General features: G+C 51.5%; 1 protein-coding gene across 1 annotated transcript; it reads left to right on the top strand.

Annotated features, from left to right (window-relative positions):
• The first annotated feature begins 2,342 nt into the window (after nucleotides 1–2,342).
• SLC45A1 (solute carrier family 45 member 1) lies at nucleotides 2,343–24,466 on the top strand. Its single transcript, NM_001192339.1, has 9 exons — nucleotides 2,343–2,431; nucleotides 7,366–7,786; nucleotides 8,483–8,575; nucleotides 9,104–9,328; nucleotides 13,715–14,457; nucleotides 17,856–18,009; nucleotides 19,720–19,896; nucleotides 21,727–21,932; nucleotides 24,072–24,466. Exons 2-9 carry the CDS (start codon nucleotides 7,390–7,392, stop codon nucleotides 24,339–24,341), a joined length of 2,265 nt encoding a protein of 754 aa, NP_001179268.1. The 5' UTR covers nucleotides 2,343–2,431; nucleotides 7,366–7,389; the 3' UTR covers nucleotides 24,342–24,466.
• The last annotated feature ends 1,245 nt before the right edge of the window (nucleotides 24,467–25,711 follow it).

Below are 25,711 nucleotides of genomic sequence, written 5' to 3'. Positions count from 1 at the left end.
AAAACACATCAGTATTTTTTTCCAACTGTTACTCCTGTTTGGAGATATGATAAGATGGACTCTGTTCTCTCATTGCCCTTTTCCTGGCCAGGGACCAGTGAGTCTTCTTTGCTCTGTGCTACACCCTTCCCTGGTGATGTCACTGTCCATGGTTCAGCTTCCGTGTGCAAGTGATTCTCAAAAGACTGACTGATCCCCAGACCCACATCTCTAGTGGCCTCGGTGCCTCAAAGGCCCTGGAACTCTTCCTGCCTCAAAGGCGACCTGTGACTCGCCTGTGAGCAGCCTCCCCTCCTTCGCACAGGTGCTGGAGCTGGAAACTTCTTGACCCTCCTTCCCTCCTCCCCATACCCTGCCCGGCTCAACCTGCCACCGAGTCCTCTTGGTTTTACCTGCAAGTGCCTGGGCAGCCACCACCTCTGTCCCTCCACCGTCACCCTCAACCTCTCCCACCTGGACAGCTCTGTAAGCTCCTCCTTGGTGCCCCCACCTGGGCCCTGATGCAATCCACTTTCGACTCCGAGCTCAGGATCTTTGCCAAATGTGGACATGATTTATGTCACCCACTCTGATGCACATGCATGCAGGTTGAGTCGCTTCAGTCAAGTCTGACTCTTTGCGATCCCACAGACCATAGCCCACCAGGCTCCTCTGTCCATGGGACTCTCCAGGGAAGAAAACTGGAGTGGGTTGCCATGCCCTCCTCCGGTGGATTTTCCCGCCCCAGGGATCGAACCTGTGTCTCTTGCGTCTCCTGCATTGGCAAACGGGTTCTTTACCACTAGTGCCACCTGGGAAGCCTGCTGCATAGGACCTGAGCTTTTTCTTATTCTTGAAAAATGACAGCAGACCACAAGGTCCGTGGGCTGAACCCAAGCTGCCTCTCCTGCTCATCCCTACTCACTGCTGCATCCCAGGCTCGCCAGCTCACCCTGGGCCCTCCTGTCGCAAGAGCTCTGCACACACTGACCCCGCCACCCAGGGGTAACAGACCTGTCCAGTGTCACTCCCTCAAGGACAGCCAGCCCTCCCATCGAGGTCACGTCCCCCTCTTATAAGCTTCCCTAGAGCCACATGTCTGCCCCCAGAAGCTCTTTCTGTGTTGTGATTTCACCGCAGGCTGAATATGTATTCGCTTCGTCATTGATTCAGTCCAGTTCCTACCCCAGTGCCTTTGCATTTGCTCGCCTGGCATGGCCTTCCCCCAGACACCAGCACAGCTAACCCCTCACCTCATCAGAGTCTTCTTCAAATGTCACCATCTGAGTGGGGACTCCTCAACAACCCTATTTAAACCGCAGGACTTCCCTGGTGGTGCAGTGGATAGTACCACCCACGGAACATGGGTTTGATCCCTAGTCTGGGAAGATTCCACATGCCAAGGATCAACAAAGCCCATGCATGGCAACTAATGAGCCCAGGCACTAGAGCCCATGAATCACAGATACTGAAGCCCATGAGCCTAGAGCCTGTGCTCTGCAACAAAAGAAGTCACCACAATAAGAAGCCTGTGCAGCACAACCAAGAGTAGCCTCCACTCCCTGCAACTAGAGAAAGCCCACGCGCAGCAGGGAAGACCCAGTGCAGCCAAAATAAATAAATAAACCGCAGTGCCCCACCACCACAGCCCACTGCCACTCTCCCTAAGCCCCTTCTCCGGGGATGACTATCTTCTGCCCTTTGTCTTGTTTAATATATCTCTCACGACAGTGTCATGCTACAGGGTCAGGAAATTTGGCTGGTTTGTTCACTGTCTTATCTGCAGTCCCTGGGGTAGAGCCGGCACAGAGTAGCACCTGAGACGTGTTAAAGGAATAAGTGAATGCAGTATAATACTTCTGGGCAGGACCAACTTATCCCATGTGTACAGTGGGCAGGGTCCAGAGCGCACAGGGCTTTGAGGGCTCCTCAAAAATGGGTTCATCTCTTTTAAAATCAGAAGGAGAGGGAGGGGAAAGAATTCTTAGGGCAGGGGAAATGTTTTAATATGTAGTATTAATATACTCATCTTTAAACCAACACTGCCGTAAAATAAGATTTTAATATTTTTCTTCATGGAGGAAGACACCTACCAAGGCTAGAATGCTTCAGCTCAGAAGTCATAGCAAAACCTGTTTCTGGCGCCTTCATTGCAGACCCTGCCGGCCTTTAAACTTGGGAGGATGCGCAGCTGGCTGAGCTGAGGGGCCCTGCGCGAGGTCCAGCGCCTCCGCGGCGGCCGGCTGGCCGGGCGGTGCCGCTTTAAGGATGCTCTGCGGGTACCGGCCTCGGGCGGCGAGGATGCAGCCGTGACGTCACGGCCCCGCCCCGCGGGGTGATGCTGCAGGAGCAGCGGCGGGCCGGGGGCGGCCGGGCCGGGACCCAAGCTCAGCGCGTGGCAGGCAGGAGCCCGTCCTCCTCGGAAAGGGATGCCTCCTGGCTGGAACCACAGGTACCTCCATTTCCTCCTGTGCCCTCCGCACAGTTTCCCCGCTCTGTGCTGGGAGCGCCGCGGCTTAGGCCCCAGGGTAATTAGTGTGCCAGGATTGGGGCTGGAGGTTGGCACGGAGACCTTTGTTCCTCTTGTCTAATTAAATGAACTGTCAGTGGAGCCCCTCACCCCCACCCCCATCTCGCCCCCTGAGTGCAGAGCTCTCCTGCCCTGAGAAGGGTGGGTAGCAGTTGGGTGAGATTTATTTCACAGTTGCAAGGAAAGAGATCAAACACTGGGATTTGCCCCCAGGCTTACACGGCGCTTATTGGTGCCTGAGGCCTGTTCCCAGGTCACCTGGGCAGGTGTCATCAGCTTCTGGTCCACCTCCCACCAGCGACTGAAAGCTCTGAATGGCTGGGGCCCTGGTGTAACCTTTCTCAGCACCCCAGGGTTAAGTTTATGATGAACACCAAGGATTTCTGCTTTCTTGTCAAGGGCAACATGCTGAGGTTGAAATGAGAGGGTGATGGCAATCTGTTCATCCTGCCCTCGACAAGAAATAACTTCATAAATTATTGCTGGGGTTTCCATAATGTTTGTGTTTTCTCAGCTTTTGTAGGGAAATAGGACCCGGTGCTGATTAAACTCAAGTTCAGTGTGTGCCTCACCAGGGCTTTGGGGATCAATGGGCTGCCAGATTGCCACCGATCAAAAATGAGAAGTGGGCTAGGATTCAGTAACCAGCTCACTAAATACATCCCCTGAAGTCCACCTTTCTCAGATGGTGGCTGAGACAGTAAAGAGTCTGCCTGCAATGTGGGAGAACCAGGTTCAATCCCTGAGTCAGGAGGATCCCCTGGAGAAGGAAATGGCAATCCACTACAGTATCCTTGCCTGGAAAATCCCATGGATGGAGGAGCCTGGCGGGCTACAGTCCATAGGATCGCAAAGAATCAGACACGACTGAGCGACTTCACTGAAGTCCACAAAGTCCTTCACCGATCTGGGAAGACTTCCTTGAAATATTAACTTGGAAAAATAGTAGAAGGAGTGGGGTAATTTTAAGCATTCAAATTACCTGGACATTGTTTATCTTTGTTAATCAGTTGCTACCTAATCAACTTGACAGATTTATTCTTTGAAACATCCTCTGTATTCTAGAAGGACAGTGGACCCAGCATACAACCTGTGGGGGTCCAAGAATATGTGCAGATCTGGGGGGTCTGAGTAATGGTAATATAGTATGATCAAGATGTCTGATGAATATTTGTTAGTGTATTAAAATTCCATTTTCTAGTTTACATTTTACTTTCATTTTTTAATAACATTAAAAAATGAAATTTTTTTTAATGAGTTTTCAACAGTCCTTAGAATAAGCTTGGGCTTCCCTGGTGGCTCAGAGGGTAAAGTGTCTGCCTACAATGCTAGAGACCTGGGTTCAATCCCTGGGTCAGGAAGATGCCCTGGAGAAGGAAATGGCAAGCTTCTCCAGTACTCTTGCCTGGAAAATCCCACGGACGGAGAAGCCTGGGAGGCTACAGTCTGTGGGGTTGCAAAGAGTCGGACACGACTGAGCCACTTCACTTTACTTTAGAATAAGCTTTCACAGGCAACTTTTAATATATGTATTTTAAAATAAAAGTGGTAAACCTGAAACTTGAAAATGAATCCGTAGTGAAGACTTTTTTCAAGTTCAGGTTTAATTCTGACTTAGATGAGGGAGGAGGAGAGTAGGGTGGGGGAGGGGGGTCTCCCTTTTGCGAGGACAGACTGCAGGCTGTGTTTTAAAGCTGGAGATGGTGGGCAGGTGATGGTGAAACTGTCACATCACAGGTAGAGACATGGGGTATTTAGGTAGCCCATTTTAAGCATGTGTGCTCAGTCAGGTCCAACTGTTTGTGACTCCATGGACTGTAACCCATCAGGCTCCTCTGTCCATTTTAAGAGGGTCACAAAGTTTCCCCTTTTCAAAAAAATACTTCTACCCTATGCATGTAAGGCTAAAATTCTTCCAAACTGGGCTCATGGTCTTTCATTCTAAAATGAAAGGATTTCTAATATATTTTCACTGAAGTTCACTTTATGGGGGTAAAATACCAACAGCCAAGAGAGGTGTCATGTGCCTGCAGGGGCAGGAGGAGAGGCAGAGGAGTTAGCCAGCGAGGCAGGTGTGAGGCTGTGACCAGACAGCCGGAGTCAGGTGAAGTCTTTAACACACCTGGGCTAAGGTCTTCCTCTGACTTCTAAGGAGACAGTCTTCAGTGTTCCAGCAGGTCCTCTGCCACCCTCTCCTTCCTCCCACACTGCCCTTGTCCGTAAGTCTGTTCTCTGTCTCCAGTGCTGCCCTACAAACAGGCTCATCAGTACCATATTTCTGTCATCTTAATGAATGAAGCTCCAGGGATAGCTAACAACCACCTGGTTTTCTTTAAGGCAAGACCAACCAATTTTTCTGGAGTATTTACTATTTACAAGGGCCTGAGTGACACCTGTAAGGAACATAAACAAGATGCTTGGTTTAAATTTTTTTTTTTTAATCTTGACTTAATCTTCCTAAATGGATTATGTTTTTAATGCAGTATTACTTGTCTACATAGTTCTTAGGTACCTCTGCTCTTACTGTAGAAAAGAGCGTGGGATTTTTCTTAAGGTCATGAGATAAGCCTTTTCTAGAAATGAGAGCAGACTGGTTATGTCATTCCCTGTCACCTTGGTGTGAAATCCACCTCCTACCAGATCTTGCTGATTAGCTAATCCCTTCTTGATGGGTTTCACCATCAGACCACCACTGTGCCCAGCTGGTGCACAGAGCTCCTTTTCATGGATGAAACCCACTGCTTAGAATGTGTTTCCTCCACTCTTATCTAACTTGAGGGCAAGAACTATATCTTTATTTTATCTTTATAATTTCACTGTGTTGGTATTCAGTACTCAGCCAAATGGTAAGATAGGAAGGTAGGTGGGCAAGTAGATCAAAGGATGGATTGGATGGATGATTGGATTGCTGGATAGATGAATGGATGAAAGAGAGGATGGATAAATGGATGGATGGATGGATGGATGGAAGGAAGAAAGGGAGGATGAATGAATGGATGGATGGAAGAGAGGATGGATAAGTGGATGGATGGATTGGTGGATGGATAGTTTGTTGGATTAATATGATGTTCTGAATCCTGCTGGGACATCTATAGAACAAAACATTTCTATCACGATGTCTTCTGAAGAGAAGGAAGACAATCCCCAAGTGGGCAGGATAGGTTGGGAGGAGTTTGGGGTGCAAATCTGACATAACAAGAGATTTCAGAGTGATTCATAAAGAAGTTATTGACTAGCAAGAGTTTGACAGAGGGCATATGGTAAGTTAAAGTCAGAAATAAGGGCCTCATTTCTAAAACTTAAAAACTATTTTGAAAGAAAGCCTCTACTGTTTATTTTGGTAAATAACAAGAGTTCTTGTTAGGAAACCTATCAATGTTGGGAATAACATCTCAGGTTTGGGGCCTACTTCTCAGGAAGGATTCCAAGGCAAACTTAAGGGCACTTCCCTGGTGGTTCAGTGGTTAAGGTTCTACCCTTCCGCTGCAGGGGCACGGGTTCAGTCCCTGGTCAGGGAACTAAGATCCCACATGCCTTGAGGCCAAAAAGTTGTTTTGTGTGTGTGTGTGTGTGTGTTTTTGTTTTTTTTTTTTTTAAATGAAACAGGCATTGCTTTTTTGTGAGGCAAATGGAGTGGGCTACGTCAGAGAGGTCAACCCCAATCCAGGATGTCCCCCTCTTGTGTTTTTATCTGTCTCTTTCCCTCTGATCTTAGCAGCTTTCCTCTCCCTGTTCTTAGTAAAATTGACGTTGGCTAAAACACACAGGTCAACCAGCTAGAATCTATTCTTGTAATATTTACAATCTAGATTAGTTTCTAAGCAGTGGAAACTGTTGGATGCCCAGGGGTGCAGATTGCAAACCCCAGGGGGTGGGGGTGGGGGACAGAGTGGGTGGGAAAGTCTGTAAGGTCCGCAAGCCTGCTAATTCTCTGCTGAGGCTGAGGGCGTTACACAATTCCTCAAAAAAAATAGCTTAAGGATGGAGGAAAATCTATTTCTCACCCTCCCAAATTCTTCTTGTTGCTCATTTTCTTTTTTTGTAAACTGTATCCCTATTCAGTGTGTTGTCTGTGACATGCAGGATTCAGGAAGTTCTGTTTATTTCTTTAAAGAGAACATTTTCAAACACTGCAAAAATCTCAGTTCTCCTGGCTCAACTGAAAATTCATTTGTCCAGTTGGTGTAAAAGGAAAAGACTTGAGTTAAACTCAGACAGCTCCTCTTAGGTTCAGATCCTTGGTTTAGGATAGTTTAGAACCATAAACCCGGGTCTTAGGGAGGGTACCTACTGTGGCCCTCCATCCTGAGATGGAGGGGCTGTCCCCTCGCCATGTACTATCACTCAGGGTGCCCACGGGTCCTTCTCCCTGCCTCCCCCCGCAGGGTGCCTGGTCACCCTTCTCTGCTCCCCTGGGGCCTGCAGGGGAGGGCAAAATTAGCCACAGGTCCTAGAAGAGCCCCATGTCCTTTGGGGCCTGAGAACAGCCACAGGCTGTTGGTGGCCCCCATTCCTCCTGGTTCTTTGCCGGACCCTCCTGGTGGATCCTGTTTGGGGAACTATCCCTTTGAGTTGTAGCTTGGGGACAAGCTAAAGGACCTGAAGGACCAACTCTTGTCCCCTTGGGAAGGTAGGCTGCCCTGATGTGAAAGCCAAGTCCAGGAGCGCCGTCCACACTGAAGGCTCCACTCTGGGGGCTCAGTGTTGGCTCTCAGGGGGCCCCCGTGTGAACTCCATTCCCACGTGGACAGAGTAGTAGGGCCCCGAGGGATGAAGGCAGAGCCACCCGGATAAACTCGCTCTGATAGTAGAGGCCCTGCAGGTGACGGCTGCCCCCGACTGGGCTTTCCCCACAGGAGCACCCACCGGCCCCCCCTACGATGATCCCCCCGGCCAGCAGCGCCCCTCCGGGAGAGGCCCTCTTCCCCGCCTTGGCCCCCCAGGACTTCTGGAGGCCCCCGGTCACCGGCTACTCAGGGTCCGTGACCCAGCACATCAGCCACCGGGCCAACAATTTCAAACGACACCCCAAGAGGAGGAAATGCATCCGGCCCTCACCACCCCCGCCCCCCAACACCCCCTGCCCAATCGAGCTGGTGGACTTCGGGGACCTGCACCCCCAGAGGTCCTTCCGGGAGCTGCTGTTCAACGGCTCCGTCCTCTTCGGCATTGAGTTCAGCTACGCCATGGAGACGGCCTACGTGACCCCCGTGTTGCTGCAGATGGGCCTGCCCGACCAGCTCTACAGCCTTGTGTGGTTCATCAGCCCCATCCTCGGTGAGTCCTGCACAGACCGCCGGCCTCCGAAGCCTCCCTAGAAGCTTCCAGAAACCTCACTGGGGGACAAGAGAGGAGCCAAAGTTGAGCCCACTCAGTTGTGTGGGGCTCTAGGTAAAGAATCCGCCTGCCAATGCAGGAGACGCAGGTTCCATCCCTGGGTCGGGAAGATCCCCTGGAGAAGGGAATGACACCCCACTCCAGTATTCTTGCCTGGAGAATCCCATGGACGGAGGAGCCTGGTGGGCTACAGTCCATAGGATTTCAGAGTCAAACACAACTGAGCGACTGAGCATGCACACCCGCTATAAAACCCAGGTATGGCTGGTCAGACCCCATCTTTTAAGCAATTTTATCTGAATCAGATAGAGGATGTGGTACCATGTAGACTCCAGGCTGTCACTGGAGGGCCCAAGCAATACAGCGGGGGGTAGTTTGGATCTAGAAGACCCTGCACTTTCTCGGATTCCCAAGGAGGTCATGGCAACTCCATGCCTCATGGGGGCTTGAGTAGAAAATTTAAGGAGAAGCTTAGTGATTCCAAGAGTCTATCTTTTGTTTTCTCGCTTAGGGTTTTGTTGCTGGCTCGGAGTTTCATCATCTGATTCTTTAGATGCCCTGGAGATGGGTGAATGCAAGTGTTTCAGGACTCTGGGGAGGGACCCCAGCATTGACCGCTGACCTTCTCTGTTTCAGGATTCCTACTGCAGCCTCTGTTGGGTGCTTGGAGTGACCGATGTACCTCAAGGTTTGGAAGGAGACGCCCCTTCATTCTTGTCCTGGCTATAGGTCTGTTGTTTTGGCATCGAAATAAAATGGAAAGAAAGAAAGAATTTTTTTAAAAAAAGGCCCCAACTGCTTTCTCTTGGGAAAATCTAAAAGAGTATTGACCAAAATCAATAATCCAGCTCACGTCACTGGTGTGGGAGCCGGGAGCACCCTGTAACCTGGCCCTGGTTAACTGTGGAAGTCTCTCTGAACATGTTTCTAAAACAAGTTAATAGAGGAGTTCCCTGGTGGCTAGTGGTTAGGGTTCCAGGTTTTCACCGCTGTGGCCAGGGTTCAATCCCTGAGCGGGGAACTGGGATCCCAAAAGCCATGCAGCTCAGCAAAAAAAAAAAAAAAAAGAGAGAGAGTTAATAAAGTCTTCTCTATCGTTCCAGCTATGCTTGATGGAATAAAAACCCTGATCTAAGCTCTCTGTTTGAGGTTTGATCAAGAAGGAACTCTTGGGGCCCTCAAGATTCTAGCCTTAAGTGGTGGCTGCCGGGGCCGGCAGGTCTGCATTCCCCGGGTGACTCTGTTCTCCATCCCCAGGGGCGCTTCTGGGCCTCTCGCTGTTGCTCAACGGCAGGGACATTGGGACGGCGCTGGCCGACACGGCCAGTGACCATAAGTGGGGCATCCTTCTCACCGTGTGCGGCGTGGTGCTGATGGACTTCAGCGCGGACTCGGCCGACAACCCTAGCCACGCGTACATGATGGACGTGTGCAGCCCAGCCGACCAGGACCGGGGCCTGAACATCCACGCCCTCCTGGCAGGTAAGGGGGGAGCAGGGAAGTGATTGAAAGTGCATCTCTCAAACCACAGGTATCAATAATACACACATCAGATGTATATATCTTATCTATATTTCCTTGTATAGTTGATTTACAATGTCGTGTTATTTTCAGGGGTGCAGCAAAGTGACTCAGTTATATATACTATAGATATAGATAAAATATACATTCCTTTGCAGATTCTTTTCCCTTATAGTTATTACGATATGCGTGTAGTTCCCTGTGCTATACAGTGGGTCCTTAGCGTCATCTGTTTAATGTATAGGAGTGAGTACATGTTAACCCCAAATGCTGATCTCTCCCTCCCCCGTCCCCTCCCTGCTTAGGTAGCCACACATTTGTTCTCTATGTCTGTAGGTCTGTTTCTGTTTTGTGAATAAGTTCATTTGTTATCATTTTTTTTAGACTCCACATATAAGTGAGATCATATGGTATTTGTTTTTCTCTTAGTATGGTCGTCTCCAGGTCCATTCATGTTGCTGTGCGTGGCATTATTTCATTATTTTTAATGGACGATATTGTTGATATATATGCATACAAGTATGTATGTAGGTGTGTATGAATATGTGTGTATATAGCTGTGTGTAGATATTATTATATAGCGTTGGTTCTTGTTGTTCGTGTAGTTACGTCCTACAAAAGTGCCATGAGTCCTGAATTAGCCAACCCCAAATCCCCATGGAGACATACAGGGTTAGTTTCCTGCAAAACTCCAATCACATCATTTTGGTCAATGGATCAATACATAACCTTGTTTTATGTGTTTCTGTCTAAAGACACCTTATTTTGTATATATCACTGATGCATTAACCTTGAACTCACATCCCTGGTCAGGGAACTAAGATGCTGAAAGCCTTGTGGCACAGCCAAAAAAATAAAATAGTGATGGAAAAGATTTCTAAAAATCAAGGGCAAGTTGTCACACGGGGGGAGCCTGTATGAAGAGACTGGGTGGCCCAGCAGTTAGAAAGTCTGAGCTCTGGGGGCTGAAATCCTGAATCAGGTTTGTGTTTTTCCTCCTGTTCATGGTGGGACTTTGGGTAACTGCTTGACCTCTGCAAGCCTCAGTTGCTTTTTCTAGAAAATGCAGTTGTTTATCACTCTCTCTTTACACTACTGTATGCGTGGGGCCCAGGGAGCTTCTGCATGGATCCAGGCAGGCAGAGTTTGGAAGGTCAGAAGAAGGAATTCATTTTTTACCTTACATACATACATATATATATATACACATGTGCGTGTGTGTGTGTGTATAAACCTTTTTACCCCAACTTATGATGGCTTGACTTACGACTTTTTGCCTTTGACAAAAGTGTCTAGATTTTGCTCTCTTCCCAGGCTACTTATAAGCAGTCCAGTCCTCTCTCATAGGGATTTCCAGGTTCTGCCTGCTAATGCAGGAGACATAAGAGGTGGGTGTTCGATCCCTGGGTCGGGAAGATCCCCTGGAGAAGGGCATGGCAGCCCACTCCAGTATTCTTGCCTGGAGAATCCCCATGGACAGAGGAGCCTGGCAGGAAAGAGTCTACACAACTGAAGCGACTTAGCATGCACACACGCCTCTCCCATGATGCTGGGCAGTGGCAGCCACCACTAAGGTTCGACATCCCTACACTTACAACTGATCTGTTTTTTGCTTTCAGGACAGTCTTCAATCAGTTATGTGAGATAGTGAGCACTTTATTATAAAATAAGCTTTGTGTTAGATGCCCAACTGCAGGTTAATGGAAATCATCTGAGCATGTTTACAGTGGGTGGGGCTAAGTGATGGTATTTAGTAGGTTAGGTGTATTCAGTGCGTTTTTTTCTCCTTTTTAAAAAATCTTAAGTATAGTTGATTTGCAATGTTGTGTTACTTTCAGATGTACAACTAAGAGGCTGAGATACATACATATAGGCTTCCCAGGTGGCTCAGCAGTAAAGAACCCCCTGCCAAGCAGAAGACTTGGGTTTGATCCCTGGGTCAGGAAGATCCCCTGGAGAAGGGAATGGCAACTCACTCCAATATTCATTCCTGGAGAATTCCAGGAAAATGGACAGGGGAGCCTGGCAGGCTACCATCCACGGAGTCGCAAAAGAAACGGACTCGACTTAGTGACTATATATATTGGAGTATAGTTCCCCGTGCTGCACAGTAGATCCTTGCTGGTTGTCTATTTGATATATGAGTATGTATTAAGTGCATTTTTTTTCAGCCCATGATATTTTCAACTTATGATGGACTTATCAGGATTTAATCCTGTTGTAAGCACAGGAAGATCTCTACATGTCTGATTTTTTTTCTTTCCTTTTTAAAAGTTATGTTGGAATACAAGTAACATAAAATCTACCATTTTAGTCATTTTTAAGTGTGTAGTTCTGTGATACTCTCACACTGTTGGGTCATCATCACCACCATCCATCCCCATAACGTTCTCATCTTGTAAAACCAACTCATGACCATTAAGTAATAATTCTCCAATCTCCCCTCTCCCCAGCCGCTGGCAGCCACCATTCTACTTTCTCTCTCTATGAATTTGACTACTTGAAGTAACTCCTGTGAGTGGAATCAAATTTGTCTTGGTGATGGTCTTATTTCACGGAGTGTAGTGTCCTTAAGGTTCACCCGTGTTGTGCTGTATGTTAGAATTCCCTACTTTTTAAGACAGAACAGTGTTTCGTTGCATTCATAGACCACACTTTGCTTACCCATTCATCCTCTGATGGACTCTGGTTACTTCCACAATTTAGCTGTTGTGAATAATGCTGCTATGAACATGAATGTATAAATATCTCTTCAAGATCCTGCTTTTAGTTCTTTTGGGGCCTAGACACAGACATGGAATTGCTGGGTCAGACAATAGTTCTGTTTAATTTTTTGAGGAATTTCATACTATTTTCCACAAGAGCTGCACCATTTTACATCTCCACCAACACTGCACAAGGGTTCTAATTTCTCCACTTTCTTGCCAACTTATTGTTTTCTGGGTTTTAAAAAGTTGTTTTAATAGTGGCCATCCTGATGGATGTGAAGTAATATCTCATTGTGAAGTAATATCTCAATGCTCTGAGTTGCATTTCCCTAATGATCGGTCATATTAAGCATCTTTTCATGTGCTTATTGGCCATTCACAGATCATGTCTATGAATGTCCATTCAAGTCCTTTGCCCACTGTTTGAATCGGGCTGTTTGTTTCTTTGCTGTTGAGTTGGTGTGCGGTTCCTTAGCTGTGCAGATGTGTCCTTTTGATTATTTTTTAAAAAATTAAGTTCTCACAAATCTGACCTTGATTAAGGGTCACAAATCTGCAACTGTGTCTTCAGAAGGGGTGAGAGGAAGCTAGTTAGGACATAAATGTGGGAAGTTAAGAATAATAAAGGGAGAATGAAATTGGGTCATTTGTAGAGAGGTGGATAAACCTCAGTCAGTTCAGTTGCTCAGGATTTTTGTGACCCCATAGACTGCAGCATGCCAGGCTTCCCTGTCCATCACCAACTCCCGGAGCTTGTTCAAACTCATGTCTGAGATTCTGTCTAGAAGGCAGACCCCTGATGTGGCTGGGTCTCCCCACTCAGAGGGTAGCCCAGGACACATGATGGTCAGATGCAGGCTCCTGTGCATCGCCAGGAGTAAACCAGTAGCCTGGTCAAAATACAGCTGGACTCAAAGTCAAAGGGCACATCTTTGGAAACCCAGAGGTGGGCTGGGGCAAACAGCACTTTCTGAAGGTGAGAATATCCATTGCTGCTGGCTGGGGGCAATGTGACTTCAACCACGTTTTTACGTTGTGTTGCGTGAAACATTGACCATTTGCTGGGTCCCCAAGGCCGTGGAATCGGTGAGGGAGATCAGAGGAAAGGACTAGATCCCTGCAGCCTTGCTGTTCCCCAAAGGCTCCAGGGCCTGGACCGCTGGCCAGCAGAGGAGACCCATTAGGGGTGACTCTTAATGGTGGGCATGCCTGAGGATGATGTCATCAGATAAGCAAGACCAGGGTGGCCCCTGGAATTCCCGTGTGCACACGTGCCGTGGTCTGTGCTGGGACCAGGTCTCCAAGTTTACATGGTCCTGGAACTGGGGGAGGAGTGGGACCTCAGGGGAAGAAGTGACCCAGAGTCAACACTCACTTCTGATCTTCCTAAAATGCTGTGTGCAGAGGGGAACAGACGAGGGCAGGTGGTCATCATGCCCCAGCAGATGACCCTTGAGTGCAGGCAACCAGGACCGCCCCCCAGCCATTTTCTTCTTCTTTTCTTTGAAGTGTAGATGGGACAGATAATCCATCCAGGTCCTTGGAGTGGATTTTTCAAGTTGAGTAAGGAAGGGAGCACCTTCTTGGAGGCTTTCTTCCCTAACCCATGAGGAAATTTGACTGTTGATTTTCTCCCCAGGTCTCGGAGGAGGGTTTGGATACGTGGTCGGGGGGATCCACTGGGATAAAACCAGCTTCGGAAGAGCCCTGGGTGGGCAGCTGCGGGTCATCTACATCTTCACAGCTGTCATCCTGAGCATTACCACTGTCCTGACCCTGGTCAGCATCCCCGAGAGACCCCTGCGGCCCCCAGGCGAGAAGAAGCCAGCCATGAAGAGCCCCAGCCTCCCACTGCCTCCATCCCCGCCTGTCCTGTGTGAGGAGGGTGCCGGCCAGACCGTCCCCTGCCCACCCCCAGGCCCCAGCCTTTATGCCAGCTTCTCCAGCCCCATCTCCCCGCTCAGCCCCCTCACGCCCAAGTACGGCAGCTTCATCAGCAGAGACAGCTCCCTGACGGGCATCAACGAGTTTGCCTCGTCCTTTGCCACGTCCAACATCGACAGTGTCCTCATCGACTGCTTCACGGGCGGCCATGACAGCTACCTGGCCATCCCCGGCAGCCTCCCAAGGCAGGCCATCAGCGTTAGCTTCCCCCGGGCCCCTGACGGCTTCTACCGCCAGGACCGCGGCCTTGGGGACCGGCGGGATGTCACCCTGGCTGCCGGCCCCGACGGGGACGTGCTGAGGGTGGGCTCCCTGGACACCTCCAAGCCACGGTCGGCCGGGATCCTGAAGAGACCCCAGACCTTGGCCATCCCGGATGTGGCCGGAGGAAGCGGCCCAGACACCAGCCGGAGAAGGAACGTGACCTTCAGTCAACAGGTAAAAGCAAACGTCGGGGCTGGGGCGTGATGGGGGGAGGAGCCAGGGGTCAGAGGACGCCATGCACATGGCCCCCCTCTTCAGTTAGATAGATGACCTGGAAGGAAATTCGCGGCCCATCCGGGTGAACCAATCAGGAAAGACTTGGGTCTAATGGATGGGCCTCAAGGACACACCCAGCCCCAGTAACCTCATGCTCTTCATTCAGTCGGTGCGGAGATTTTGGGGCCCATGTGAGCCCAGGCACACTCAGGGTCTCTGCAGCACTCTAAGAAACTGGCCACAGCAAAGGGGCAGCTCTTTCAAACACCCTTATGTTTGCCCAGAGGTGGTTCTGTGAGTTCAGCATCATATGTGCTGCCGTCATTTCTAGTCTTTTCCCCACCACATCCAGCTCACTTTGGCCATGTGCACCCATGGCAATGTGCCCAGGCTTCCTACAGGACGGAAACAAAAGGCAAACCCTGGTGGCTGTTTCTGGGGTCTCCCTGGGTGGGCAACCTTAACCGGCCAGCCGGGAGGATGTCAACCCTCTGGATCCCAAAGGGTGCCGGAATGTTCCGGAAAAGTGGAGAAACTTCTGGAAGGCTGTCTGTGTTGTATGAGGGATTTGGCTGCAAGGCCACCAGCCAATATGTGGGATTTTAGCCATTTTCAGAGTCCATGACCATGAAGAAGATTACAGCCTTGCCACAGCAAAGGGGCTTCTGTAACTCAATGAAGCTATGAGTCATACCATGCAGGGCCACCCAAGACAGACAGGTTACAGTGAAGAGTTCTGACAAAACGTGGTCCGCTGGAGGAAGGAATGACAAACCACTCCAGTATTCTTGCTATGAGAACCCCATGAGCAGTATGAAAAGACAAAAAGATGCAATACCGGAAGATGAGCCCCTAAGGTGGGAAGGTGCCCAGTATGCTACTGGGGAAGAACAGAGGGCAGCCGCGAATAGCTCCAGAAAGAATGAAGCGGCTGGGCCAAAGAGAAAAGGACATCAGTTGTGGCTGTGTCTGGTGGTGAAAGTAAAGTCTGATGCTGTAAAGAATAATACATTAAAGAGAATTATTCTTAGGACTTCCCTGGTGGTCCAGTGGTTAAGACTTCGCCTTTCAATGAAGGTGTTGTGGGTTTAAATCCCTGATGGGTGAGCTAGGAGGCATGTGGGATCCTAAAATTAGGAGGCATGTGGGATCCTAAAATTAAAACCAAAAATTAAAACAGAAGCAATATTGTAACAAATTCAATCAAGACTTAAAAAGAGAGAGTTATTCTCTCCTTTGAAAGTAAATGTGAGGGCCCTGTGGGCCCCCCCCTCCCTGCCCTTAGGGAACCCAGGGGATGGAGTTTCCTGAGCAGAAATTAACCTGCACAGGCCCCCAGGAGGGCAGTGCTGAAGCAAGTGACCTGCACACATCCCTTGAACACAATTGCCCATGTGACTGGAAGTGCCAGCCTCATCTCAGTCAGGCATGCCCCCTGACCCTGTGCTTGAGAAGACACCTGATCTTGTAGGAGGCCCACCAGAGATGCTGGGAGGTAGTCTCTCACATTACCTATGCTGTTAAATTCCGAAGTTCGACGCACCTCCTTTGCATGACCGAGAGTCAATCCTTGGGCCTTCTTTATTGTATCTTAAACTTAATGCCATCCCACCTCAAGGAAGCGCTCTGCGCAGGTGGGTGCCCGTCCTGCTGAGAAGTGTCCGGGCCCCGGTGGGCGGTGTCTGCCCGCTCTGATCCAGAAAGGGTTTGAAGCACTGAAAGTCACTGGAAGAAACCCATCATTGGCAGAGGGAAGCGATTTCTCTTAAGTGCTCAGGTCAGGGGCGTGTCATGCTCACTCTTGGTGACCTGAGAGCAGTTCATCAGGCCCTTTGGCAGTACCGGGCCATTCTATCCAGTGGCCCCAAACCCCACCTGGCTTCTGGATACAGTTCTTAAGTTCTAGTGGAAAGTCTCTTTTTCGTCCTTTTAAAACATTCCATCTTCAAATCGGTTCTGGCAGGAAAGTAAAAATCATGAGCTTAGTGTGAACACATCTGGGCTCAGTGGGGACGGGGTGTCAGGTGAAGTCTTGTTCCAGCAGTTATGGGTGACAAGCTCTGTTGGCGCAGCGGCTGCCCTCAGAACTGGCATTGTGGGCTGTTTCCTTCCTTTTCATTCTTCCACCTGGAGCATCCAGGTGCACCCCCGCCCCCTCCCAGCACAAGCTCCTGTATGGGCCCACAGTAAGGTACCTTTTCTTCACTCGAGATGTGTACCTCCCAGGGCCAACAGCTCACCTGGCTGGTGTCTTCACCTCCAGCCCCAAGGGGGGCTTGTCCTTCTGCGAAGAGGCTGCAAACGGAGCCGTGAGTGTATTAGTCCCTGGAGCATTGCCCTGAACCCACTTGTCCCTGTTTCACTGCTGGTGATGTGGGGCTGTCTGGGTACCCAGCTCCCAACCTGGGCTCCCTGGGCCCCCCTAAGCCCCCATGTAGACAGGCATCCACCCGTCATGTTGAAATCAGTCTTTTACATCCTCTCTTCTGGAAGAGTTGGGACTTCATAATGTCTGAATTTAAGCCAATCCGTATTTCTTTTCTTTCAAATGTATTTCACGTTGGGCAAGCTTACCCTCTGTGGTCGAAAGGCAGGCACAGCGAAGGGAGATTTCATGCTCAGCTGCCCCTACTCTGAAGAGACTAACATTATATGTCTCTTAAAATGTCATAAAGTCATATGATATAAGGTCATTTCTCTCATTCGGACCACGGGCCTCAGCAGGGTGGCCGGCGAACAGTGGGATGGTGTTTGGTGCCCAGTTCACACTGTCCAGGAAGACAAACCCTCACAGCCTCTGGGTCTGTGTTCCTAATTCACTTTCTCATTGAAGCAAAATGTGGTGCTAGTGATAAAGAACCTGCCCACCAATGCAGGAATGTAAGGGGCGCGGGTTCGAGCCCTGGGTTGGGAAGATCCCCTGGAGGAGGGCATGGCAATCCACTCCAGTATTCTTGCCTGGAGAATCCCATGGATAGAGGAGCCTGGCAGGCTACAGTCCATGGGGTCACAAGGAGTTGGACACGACTGAAGCGACTTAACACACACGCATGGAACTCCAATACTTTGGCCACCTGATGCGAAGAGCTGACACATTAGAAAAGACTCTGATGCTGGGAAAGATCAAGGGCAGGAGGAGAAGGAGTCAAGAGAGGGTGAAATGGTTGGATGGCATCACCGACTCAACAGATATGAGTTTAAGCAAGCTCTGGGAGATGGTGAAAGACAGGGAAGCCTGGTGAGCTACTGTCCATGGGGTCACAAAGAGTTGGACATGACTGAGCGGCTTAACATGCACACATGGGGTGGCTGAGGTGTAGTGCCCTCATGAGGGATTTGGGGGGCTTCTCTTACAGGTGGCAAATATTTTACTGAATGGTGTGAAATACGAGAGTGAGCTGACGGGCTCCAGCGAGCCATCGGGGCAGCCGCTGTCCATGAGGCACCTCTGCTTCACCATCTGCAACATGCCCAGGGCGCTGCGCCACCTCTGTGTCAACCACTTCCTGGGTGAGCTCGTGGCAAAGCTTCCTGCCTGTCGTGCCCCCCTTGGGTGGCCCTGCAGTGGGGCACAGGTCCTGACCCAGGGCTAGGAATGCCTGGAGGCCTCTCCAACCCACTGGGCTTCCCCAAACACCACCAGGGGCAGGATGAGGTAGGGATGGAGCAGGGAGGTGCCTACTCCAGGCATTCCCAGATTAACCAGGTCCTCTGGGTCTCCACGGAGCCCAGATCCTCAGGACCAAAAGCTCCTCAGGCAACTCACAGTTAAGTGGGCTATCACTTTCCCACTGGAGGAATTTGTGTCTTAAGCCAGTCTGGAACCCTGACACTTAGAGACGAGATGTAGACACACCCAGACACACACATGTCTGGGGCTGGTCTCAAGTTCACAGGCTCAGCTTTCAGATGAATACCAAGAAGCCCCAGCTAGCATGCCATTCCCTCCAGGGTCTCTTCACTGTTGGGCTGTTGACCCTCTGATCTTAACCTAAGCTCTCAAACAATTGTGGGATGTAAAGCAGAATGACTTTCTAGAAGGCAATTTGGCAACAGACAAGAATCTTAAAAAATGCCCATAGTCTTTATCCCGGGATCCTATTTGGTATTTGTTGCAAGGATGTAGTCAGAGGTTTGATCATGAATCAAACCTGTACGAGGCATTGATCACAGCATGATTTACAACAACCAAAGACGGAGATGGGAAAAAGGATAAACACCTAGCAATGGGGGAAGGGGGAGTATATCAGGGAGAGTCCACATTGTGAAATACTTTGCTGCCATTAAGATGGGGCTCTTTAAAAGTATTTAATGGCATAGGACACGTGCATAATAATTATTGGGGTTCCAGAGGCCCAGTAAACACCACCTCCTTCCCCTATGAGAGAGAAATGGACATGGAAACCAGAGGAAGCACCCCTATGGTTTTTTCGGTAACAGAGCAAGTTAGGTTTCCATCAACACTTGCCCTTCCTAAGGTACTTCTCCCAGGTAAGCAGGCAACCCCCTGCCCCGCCTGTGACTGGATCCCTGCTGGCATTTTCTTTCTTCCCAGCAGAGGAGGGAGTGGAAAACCAGAGAAGGTGGGGGTTAACTTTCCTCCTAGCGATAGGATTCAGAGAAAGAACAGAATGCAAAACCTTCTTGTGACAGGGCATGTGTTATAAGGATATATGTTTACTTTAAAAAGACAAGTAGGGGAACTTTCCTGGGTGGTCCAGTGGTTAAGACTCCACACTCCCAATGCAGGGGGCCTCAGTTCAAACCCTGGTCAAGGAACTAACCAAATAATTTTTTAAAAAGGAAGGGTAGGAAACCTACAGAATTTTAACAGAGGTATCTCTGGGTGATAAAGGTAATTCCTTCATATTTTAAAAAATATTTTTTATATTTATTTTTACACAAAAAATTTCATTAAAATATTTTAAATAATTTTTAATGTTTATTTACTTCTTTGACTGCACAGGACCTATACTTGTGGCACACAGGATCTTTTTTAGCTGTGGCATGTGGGACCTAGTTCCCTGACCAGGGATGGAACCCGGGCCCCCTGCATTGGGAGCTCAGAGTCTTAGCCACTGGACCAGCAGGGAGGTCCCTCCTTCTTTAAGCTTTGAACCGACAAAACTCACGTGCTGCACTGATGGTGGCTCAGAACCACCTGCTGGGGGGGCAGCGAGCCAGCGCCTGCCCCGCGGTCACCACCTGTGTCCCCCCCAGGGTGGCTCTCCTTCGAGGGGATGCTGCTCTTCTACACGGACTTCATGGGCGAAGTGGTGTTTCAAGGGGACCCCAAGGCCCCGCACACATCAGAAGCGTATCAGAAGTACAACAGCGGCGTCACGGTGGGCTGCTGGGGGATGTGCATTTATGCCTTCAGCGCTGCCTTCTACTCAGGTACCCGTGGGGCAGGGGTGGGGGTCGGGGGCAGGCTCGGCTGGAGTGGGGGAGGTTGGGAGGGGGCAGGCTCAGCTGGGGAGATGCTAGGGGCAGGTTGTGGGGGCAGGCTCATGGGGGAAGCAGGCTCGGCTGGGTGTTAGGGGCAGACTGGGGGGGCAGGTTCGGCTGTGGGGGCAGGCTGGGGGGTGTTGAGGGCAGGCTAGGGGGGCAGGCTCGGCTGGGGGGGCAGGCTGGGAGGTGTTGGGGGCAGGCTAGGGGGGCAGGCTTGGGTGGTGGGGCAGGCTGGCGGGTGTAGGAGGCAGGCTAGGGGGGCAGGCTTGGCTAGAGGGACAGGCTGGTGGGTGTTGGGGGGCAGGCTAGGTGGGCAGGCTCGGCAGGGGTGGTGGTCTTCCAGGAGGGTGACGAGAGGACAGGCAGTGAAGGAAGCTTGTATCTTCACAGCTGCAGGCACAGCAGCCCAGTTTGGGGGCAGACAGCGCTGTCTTTTCCTCCGTTTTCAGTGGCCCATCGTGGGGGTCAGTCAGGGGCAGGGCCATGTGGGGAGGGTGTGTGTCCAGACCTGAGGGGGCAACTGGCCAGAGCATTCAGGCCCGCAGGCAAGGGCCAAGTGGGGCCCAGGGAGAAACCATGAGGTCACCTGAGGTGGGTGTGCCACCCACCGGACCCCTCAAGTCTTTGCCATGTCCGTTCATGTGGTAGCTGGTCCAGAAGGGATGGAGGTGCAGGGGAGACCAGAGAGGTGGGTGGAGTGACACGGAGGTGGGCAGTGGGGACAGGGAGTCCGCGATGACCCTGAGGTTTGACCCTGGGTGACCCACGGCGCTAGGACGCTGTGCTGGATTCCTGAGGGTGCCAGGGCCATCCCAGTGGGGGCATGGCAGGGCAGTTTGAGGGGGGAGTGCAGCCCCCAAACTTCATCTCAGGGGTTTGCCCATGTTTTCAGCAAAAGGCCAGAGAAACCAGCCTTCCGGCTTTTCAGGCTCCAGTGGGGCCCCTCGGGGCCATCCTTGAGGCGGACGAGGCGTGATGACCACGTGGGTCTAAATTCTGGCTACACTTCTCTGATATTCACAGGGATTTGAATTTTGTATAATTTTTACATGTCACAAATTATTGATCTTCTTCGGGTTTGTTTTAAACATTTGAAGATATATAAACCGTCTTAGCTCCGGGCGGTACAGAAATAGGCTGCAGGCTGGACTCCGCCTGAGAACTGTAAATCGTGGGCCCTGTAAGGAGTTCCAGCCCCACCATTGGGACCGTGACCTTTGGGGGTCGAGAGACCATATTAAGAAAGAATTTCTTGGCTATCAGTGGCAGACCCCGGGGGCTTGGGTGTTTGGTGGCACCTGGACGCGGGGAAGTGGCCCTAAGGCATTGCAAGGGGTGTCCTGTGGAGTCTCAGCTCCCAGGCCTCTCAGGGTCCTTCAAGGCTGGCCCACTGGGGTGGGGCTGTCAGGGTCGTCACATTAGGAAAGAGGCAGAGGCAGTAGGATTTGTGCAGGAATTCAGGGCTCAGCTCTAAACCCTAAACTCTGGAGCCTCTGGCCTTTCTACCCAAAGACCCTTCACTTGCTGCAGCACCTGGGGGCCTGGCCTGGGCCGATGTGAACGGGGCTCCCCCAGGTCCTGCCACCCATCTGGACACCCCATCAGTGGTCCCTTAACCCCACCCCTCCCCTGGTCCCTGAGTGGGTCTCCTGGTAGAGGGTGAGCTGCCTGCTGGCCTGGGGGTGGCCGGGGTTCAGGTGGGGTGGTGCTCACCTGCCAGCCTGGGGGTGCCCGGGGCCCCGGCTGGGTTGTGCTCACCTTGCTCTCCCCTGACAGCTATCCTGGAGAAGCTGGAGGAGCACCTCAGTGTCCGGACGCTGTATTTTATCGCATACCTGGCCTTCGGCCTGGGGACCGGGCTCGCTACACTCTCCAGGAACCTCTATGTGGTTCTGTCCCTCTGTGTCACCTACGGGGTCTTGTTTTCCACTCTGTGCACCCTGCCCTACTCGCTGCTGTGCGATTACTACCAGAGCAAGCAGGTGAGTGCCCTGGCTTTCCTGGCTTCCGCCCTGTGTCCAGGTGAGTCTCCACCTGAGCAGGGTCCCAGGGCCGCATTCAAAGGGGAAGATTATCAGGATGCATCAGCAGAGCATAAACCCCAGAGGGAAGCTGCCCACACAGGGACTCAGGAGGTGGCGAGGGAGGGGCAAGGAGAGGCCCACCCCCTGGGGTTCCCCTCTGCCAGGCTTCAGGGTCATCTGGGAGCACTGGGCCTTGAGCACCGGACACTTTGTGACGAGGTCAATAATATGTGAACACAGTTTTTTTTTTTTTAAACGAGAATCAATGCCAGAAGTCCACACTGAGCGAGAGACAGGAACTGAAAGAGGATAAGTGACAGGACCAAGCCACGCCCTAGTGGTGTCAGAGGCCAAAGGAAAAACCAGGAAAAAGATCCCGTCATTATGTAAAAGTTGATATTTTGTTCAGGGTGGATTTTCCTTTACCAGCTTTAGTGAGGAAGAATTCAGCACAAAACCATACCATTCGCCCATTTCCAGTATACAGTTCAGCGGTTTTTAGCATACTCATGCCATCAATTCTAGAACATTTTTGTCACACACAGCCTGCCCTTCCCTGATAGCTCAGTTGGTAAAGAATCCACCTGCAATGCAGGAGACCCTGGCTCTCCTGGGTTGGGAAGATCTGCTGGAGAAGGGATAGGCTACCCACTCCAGGATTCTTGGGCTTCCCTTGTGGCTCAGCTGGTAAAGAATCTGCCTGCAATGTAGGAGACCTGGGTTCGAACCCTGGGTTGGGAAGATCCCCTGGAGAAGGGAACCCACTCCAGTATTCTGGCCTAGAGAATTCCATGGACTGTATAGTCCATGGAGTCACAAAGAGTCAGACATGACTGAGCGACTTTCACTTTCTTTCACCCCCATCCCCCTGACCCCCACCTCTGGCCAAAAGAAGCCTCCAAGTATCACCCCTCCAGGCCTCCCTCCCCCAACCCCCTATAGTCACTGATCTGCTTTCTGTCTCTGTGGATTGGCCTGTTCTGGACATGTCACGTCCATGGAATCACACATGTGGCCTTTTGTGTCTGGCTTCTCCCAGCCTCATGTTTTTGAGGTTCATCCATGCTATGCAGAGTGAATCCCTGCCTCATTCCTTCTTGTGATCAAGCAATATTCCCATCAGAGATCTTTGGCTGTGACTTTGAGATTTTAAAACTCTGCACTGAAGACCACTGTGATACTGGCCATTCCTGCAGCCCCTCTAACCCTGGACCTCATCACGTCCCCCAGGCCTGGGCCCCAGGGCTGGCTCTCCCCCAGGGCAGCACAGGGACCTTGGCCTGTGACCCGTGCACGTGGCCTGAGTGTCACTGTCCTGCTTGTCAGCTCCCAAGAACCCCTTCACCAGATACATGGTTCTTGGTAGAGGGAGGCTCTGCCCCATGGGAGGGGACGTGGGGCCTCGGGCCGCTTTTGATGGGTCAGGGTGGAGCTGGCTGGATGGCCCCACTGGTCGAGATGATGTCCCCAGGACACACATGATGCCAATTCATAGACCCCCTTGCTGGGCCATGGGGACAGAGCCTTGGGTGGGGCTGGGAGGGGTAGGCAGCATCCCAGAGGTGACCACATCTGGTCGTGGGACCAGGCCAGGCTGGCTCCCAGGTGGCACCCAGCAATGGTCTGCGTGATGTGGGTGGCCCGAGCTGGGGGTAGAGTCACTCCTGCCACCACTTGGTGGCTCTGCTCAGAGTCCCTGTGTCCTCCATCCCCCAGTGTGGTGCTGGGTGAGGCCGCAGGGAGCCTGAAGTCCAAGGTGGAGGCCACGGGCCAGAGGAGCAGGCGCTGTAGACCCTGAGGGGGTCTCTGAGTGTGCCAGGCATTGTAGCAACAAAGGTTCAGAAAGGGGATGAGCTAGGGTAGAGGGGGCGTGGCCTGGTCGGCCTTGAGAGGAGAGAGACAGGGAAGAGCCTGTGTGCCCGGCTGTACCTGCTGGTCATGGATTCCTCTTCTTGTTGTTATCTCTGTTCACAAATATTAAAGTCTTGGCCAGACTCCCTCTGCACCGGGGGCCTGGAAACAGGAAGCTGTCGGGCATGGGGTGCCAGGTCACGGGCCTCAGGGGGCCTGGTCTGGATGACATGCATCTCTGGTCAGTTCGCAGGGTCCAGCGCGGACGGCACCCGGCGGGGAATGGGCGTCGACATCTCCCTGCTGAGCTGCCAGTACTTCCTGGCCCAGATCCTGGTGTCTCTGGTGCTGGGTCCCCTGACCTCGGCTGTGGGCAGCGCCAACGGGGTGATGTACTTCTCCAGCCTCGTGTCCTTCCTGGGCTGCCTGTACTCCTCGCTGTTTGTCGTCTATGAAATCCCTCCCAGTGATGCCTCCACCACTGAGGAGCACCGGCCCCTCCTGCTGAATGTCTGAGCTTGTGCCCCAGTCTGGAGCAGGCAGGCTGCGGAAACCCAAGGGGCCCTGGTGGATGGAGGCGGGACAGGTCTCCTGTTGGGATGTAAATATGTGATAAGACAATAAATGGCCACAGCAGAGACTATGGTTTCTAGTGTGGCTCTTCTGAGGGGCAATAGGTCACCTGGGCACTGGGCCACTCGTCATAGGGACTTAGCAGGGGACTGTAAGAGTCATTTATGTATACATGTATAACCAGAGGCAACCCTGAACCCCCCTCTCACTCCTACCCCCTGCCCAAAAGACTTTGGGGCAACATCTGGAGATATTTGGGGTTGTCACAACTTGGGGGGTGCTGATGCCCTGGAATGCTAGAAACACCCTAAGGTGCACAGGACAACTGCCCACAATAAAAAAGGATCTGGGCCCAAGTGTCCACAGGGTGGGGCGGAGAGAGCCTCGCCTAACTGTGCATTGCTTCCCAGAACAGAATTAGAGTAGAGGATGCTTTGGGGTCAGACGACCTCATATCCATTCATTCTCTAACTTATTCATTCATCCATCCATCCACTCATCCTTCCATCCAGCCATCCATCCATCCACCTACTCATCCATCCATCTATCCATCATCCATCCACTCATCCATCCCTTCACTCATCTATCTATCCATCCATCATCCATCTATCCACCCATCCATTCACTCATCCATCCATCCACACATGCACCCTACAGACACCCACTGAGTGTCCTGGGAGTGGGCAGTGGTAGGTCCTGGAGGTCTGCTGTGAGGTCCCTGCTGCCATGGAGCTGATGTGAGGAGGAGAGACAGATAATACCCTGTCTAGGCCTGAGGATGACTCTAAGTGCTGGGAGAACATGAGCAGAGTAGGAGGAGGGGGTGACAGAGTCGGGAGCGAGCTATGCTGGAGAGAATGGGGTTGGTGTGCTCGATAAGGTGGGAACCTCTAGGAGCTGATGCCCTCACTGAACACCCATCCTGCCCTCAGACTTGCCTCACCCACCAGTGCCCACCAGTGCCTGCTCATGGACCTGGATGGACCAACTTCTTGCAGGTGTCGAGGTCCTTCGCCGTGGGGCTTCTCACCATCCTTCCATCAGTGGACACCACTAACTGGCTGGGCCCCTTCCTAGTGCACCCGGGCAGACGCTTCTCCCTGTGCTGTGCACACCAAGTGGGGAGGAACGTGGCCGGTCACCGTTATACCTGCTGCACTGGGGCCAGGCTACTTGTACCCTCAGTGCATGGTGTGGGGGACATACTCATCTGTGCCATAAGTTCCAAACAAGCAGCAGGGGTCCTGACCCCTTGACAGCCTCTGAGGGGAGTCTGGTCTATGGGCAGCTGTGCCCATCATCTTGCTCTGACC

This window comes from Bos taurus, chromosome 16 (genome assembly GCF_002263795.3).
Source record: "Bos taurus isolate L1 Dominette 01449 registration number 42190680 breed Hereford chromosome 16, ARS-UCD2.0, whole genome shotgun sequence".
Lineage (NCBI taxonomy): Eukaryota > Metazoa > Chordata > Mammalia > Artiodactyla > Bovidae > Bos > Bos taurus.
Note: the sequence above shows the minus strand (reverse complement) of the source record. Positions and strands in the feature narration are given on the sequence as shown.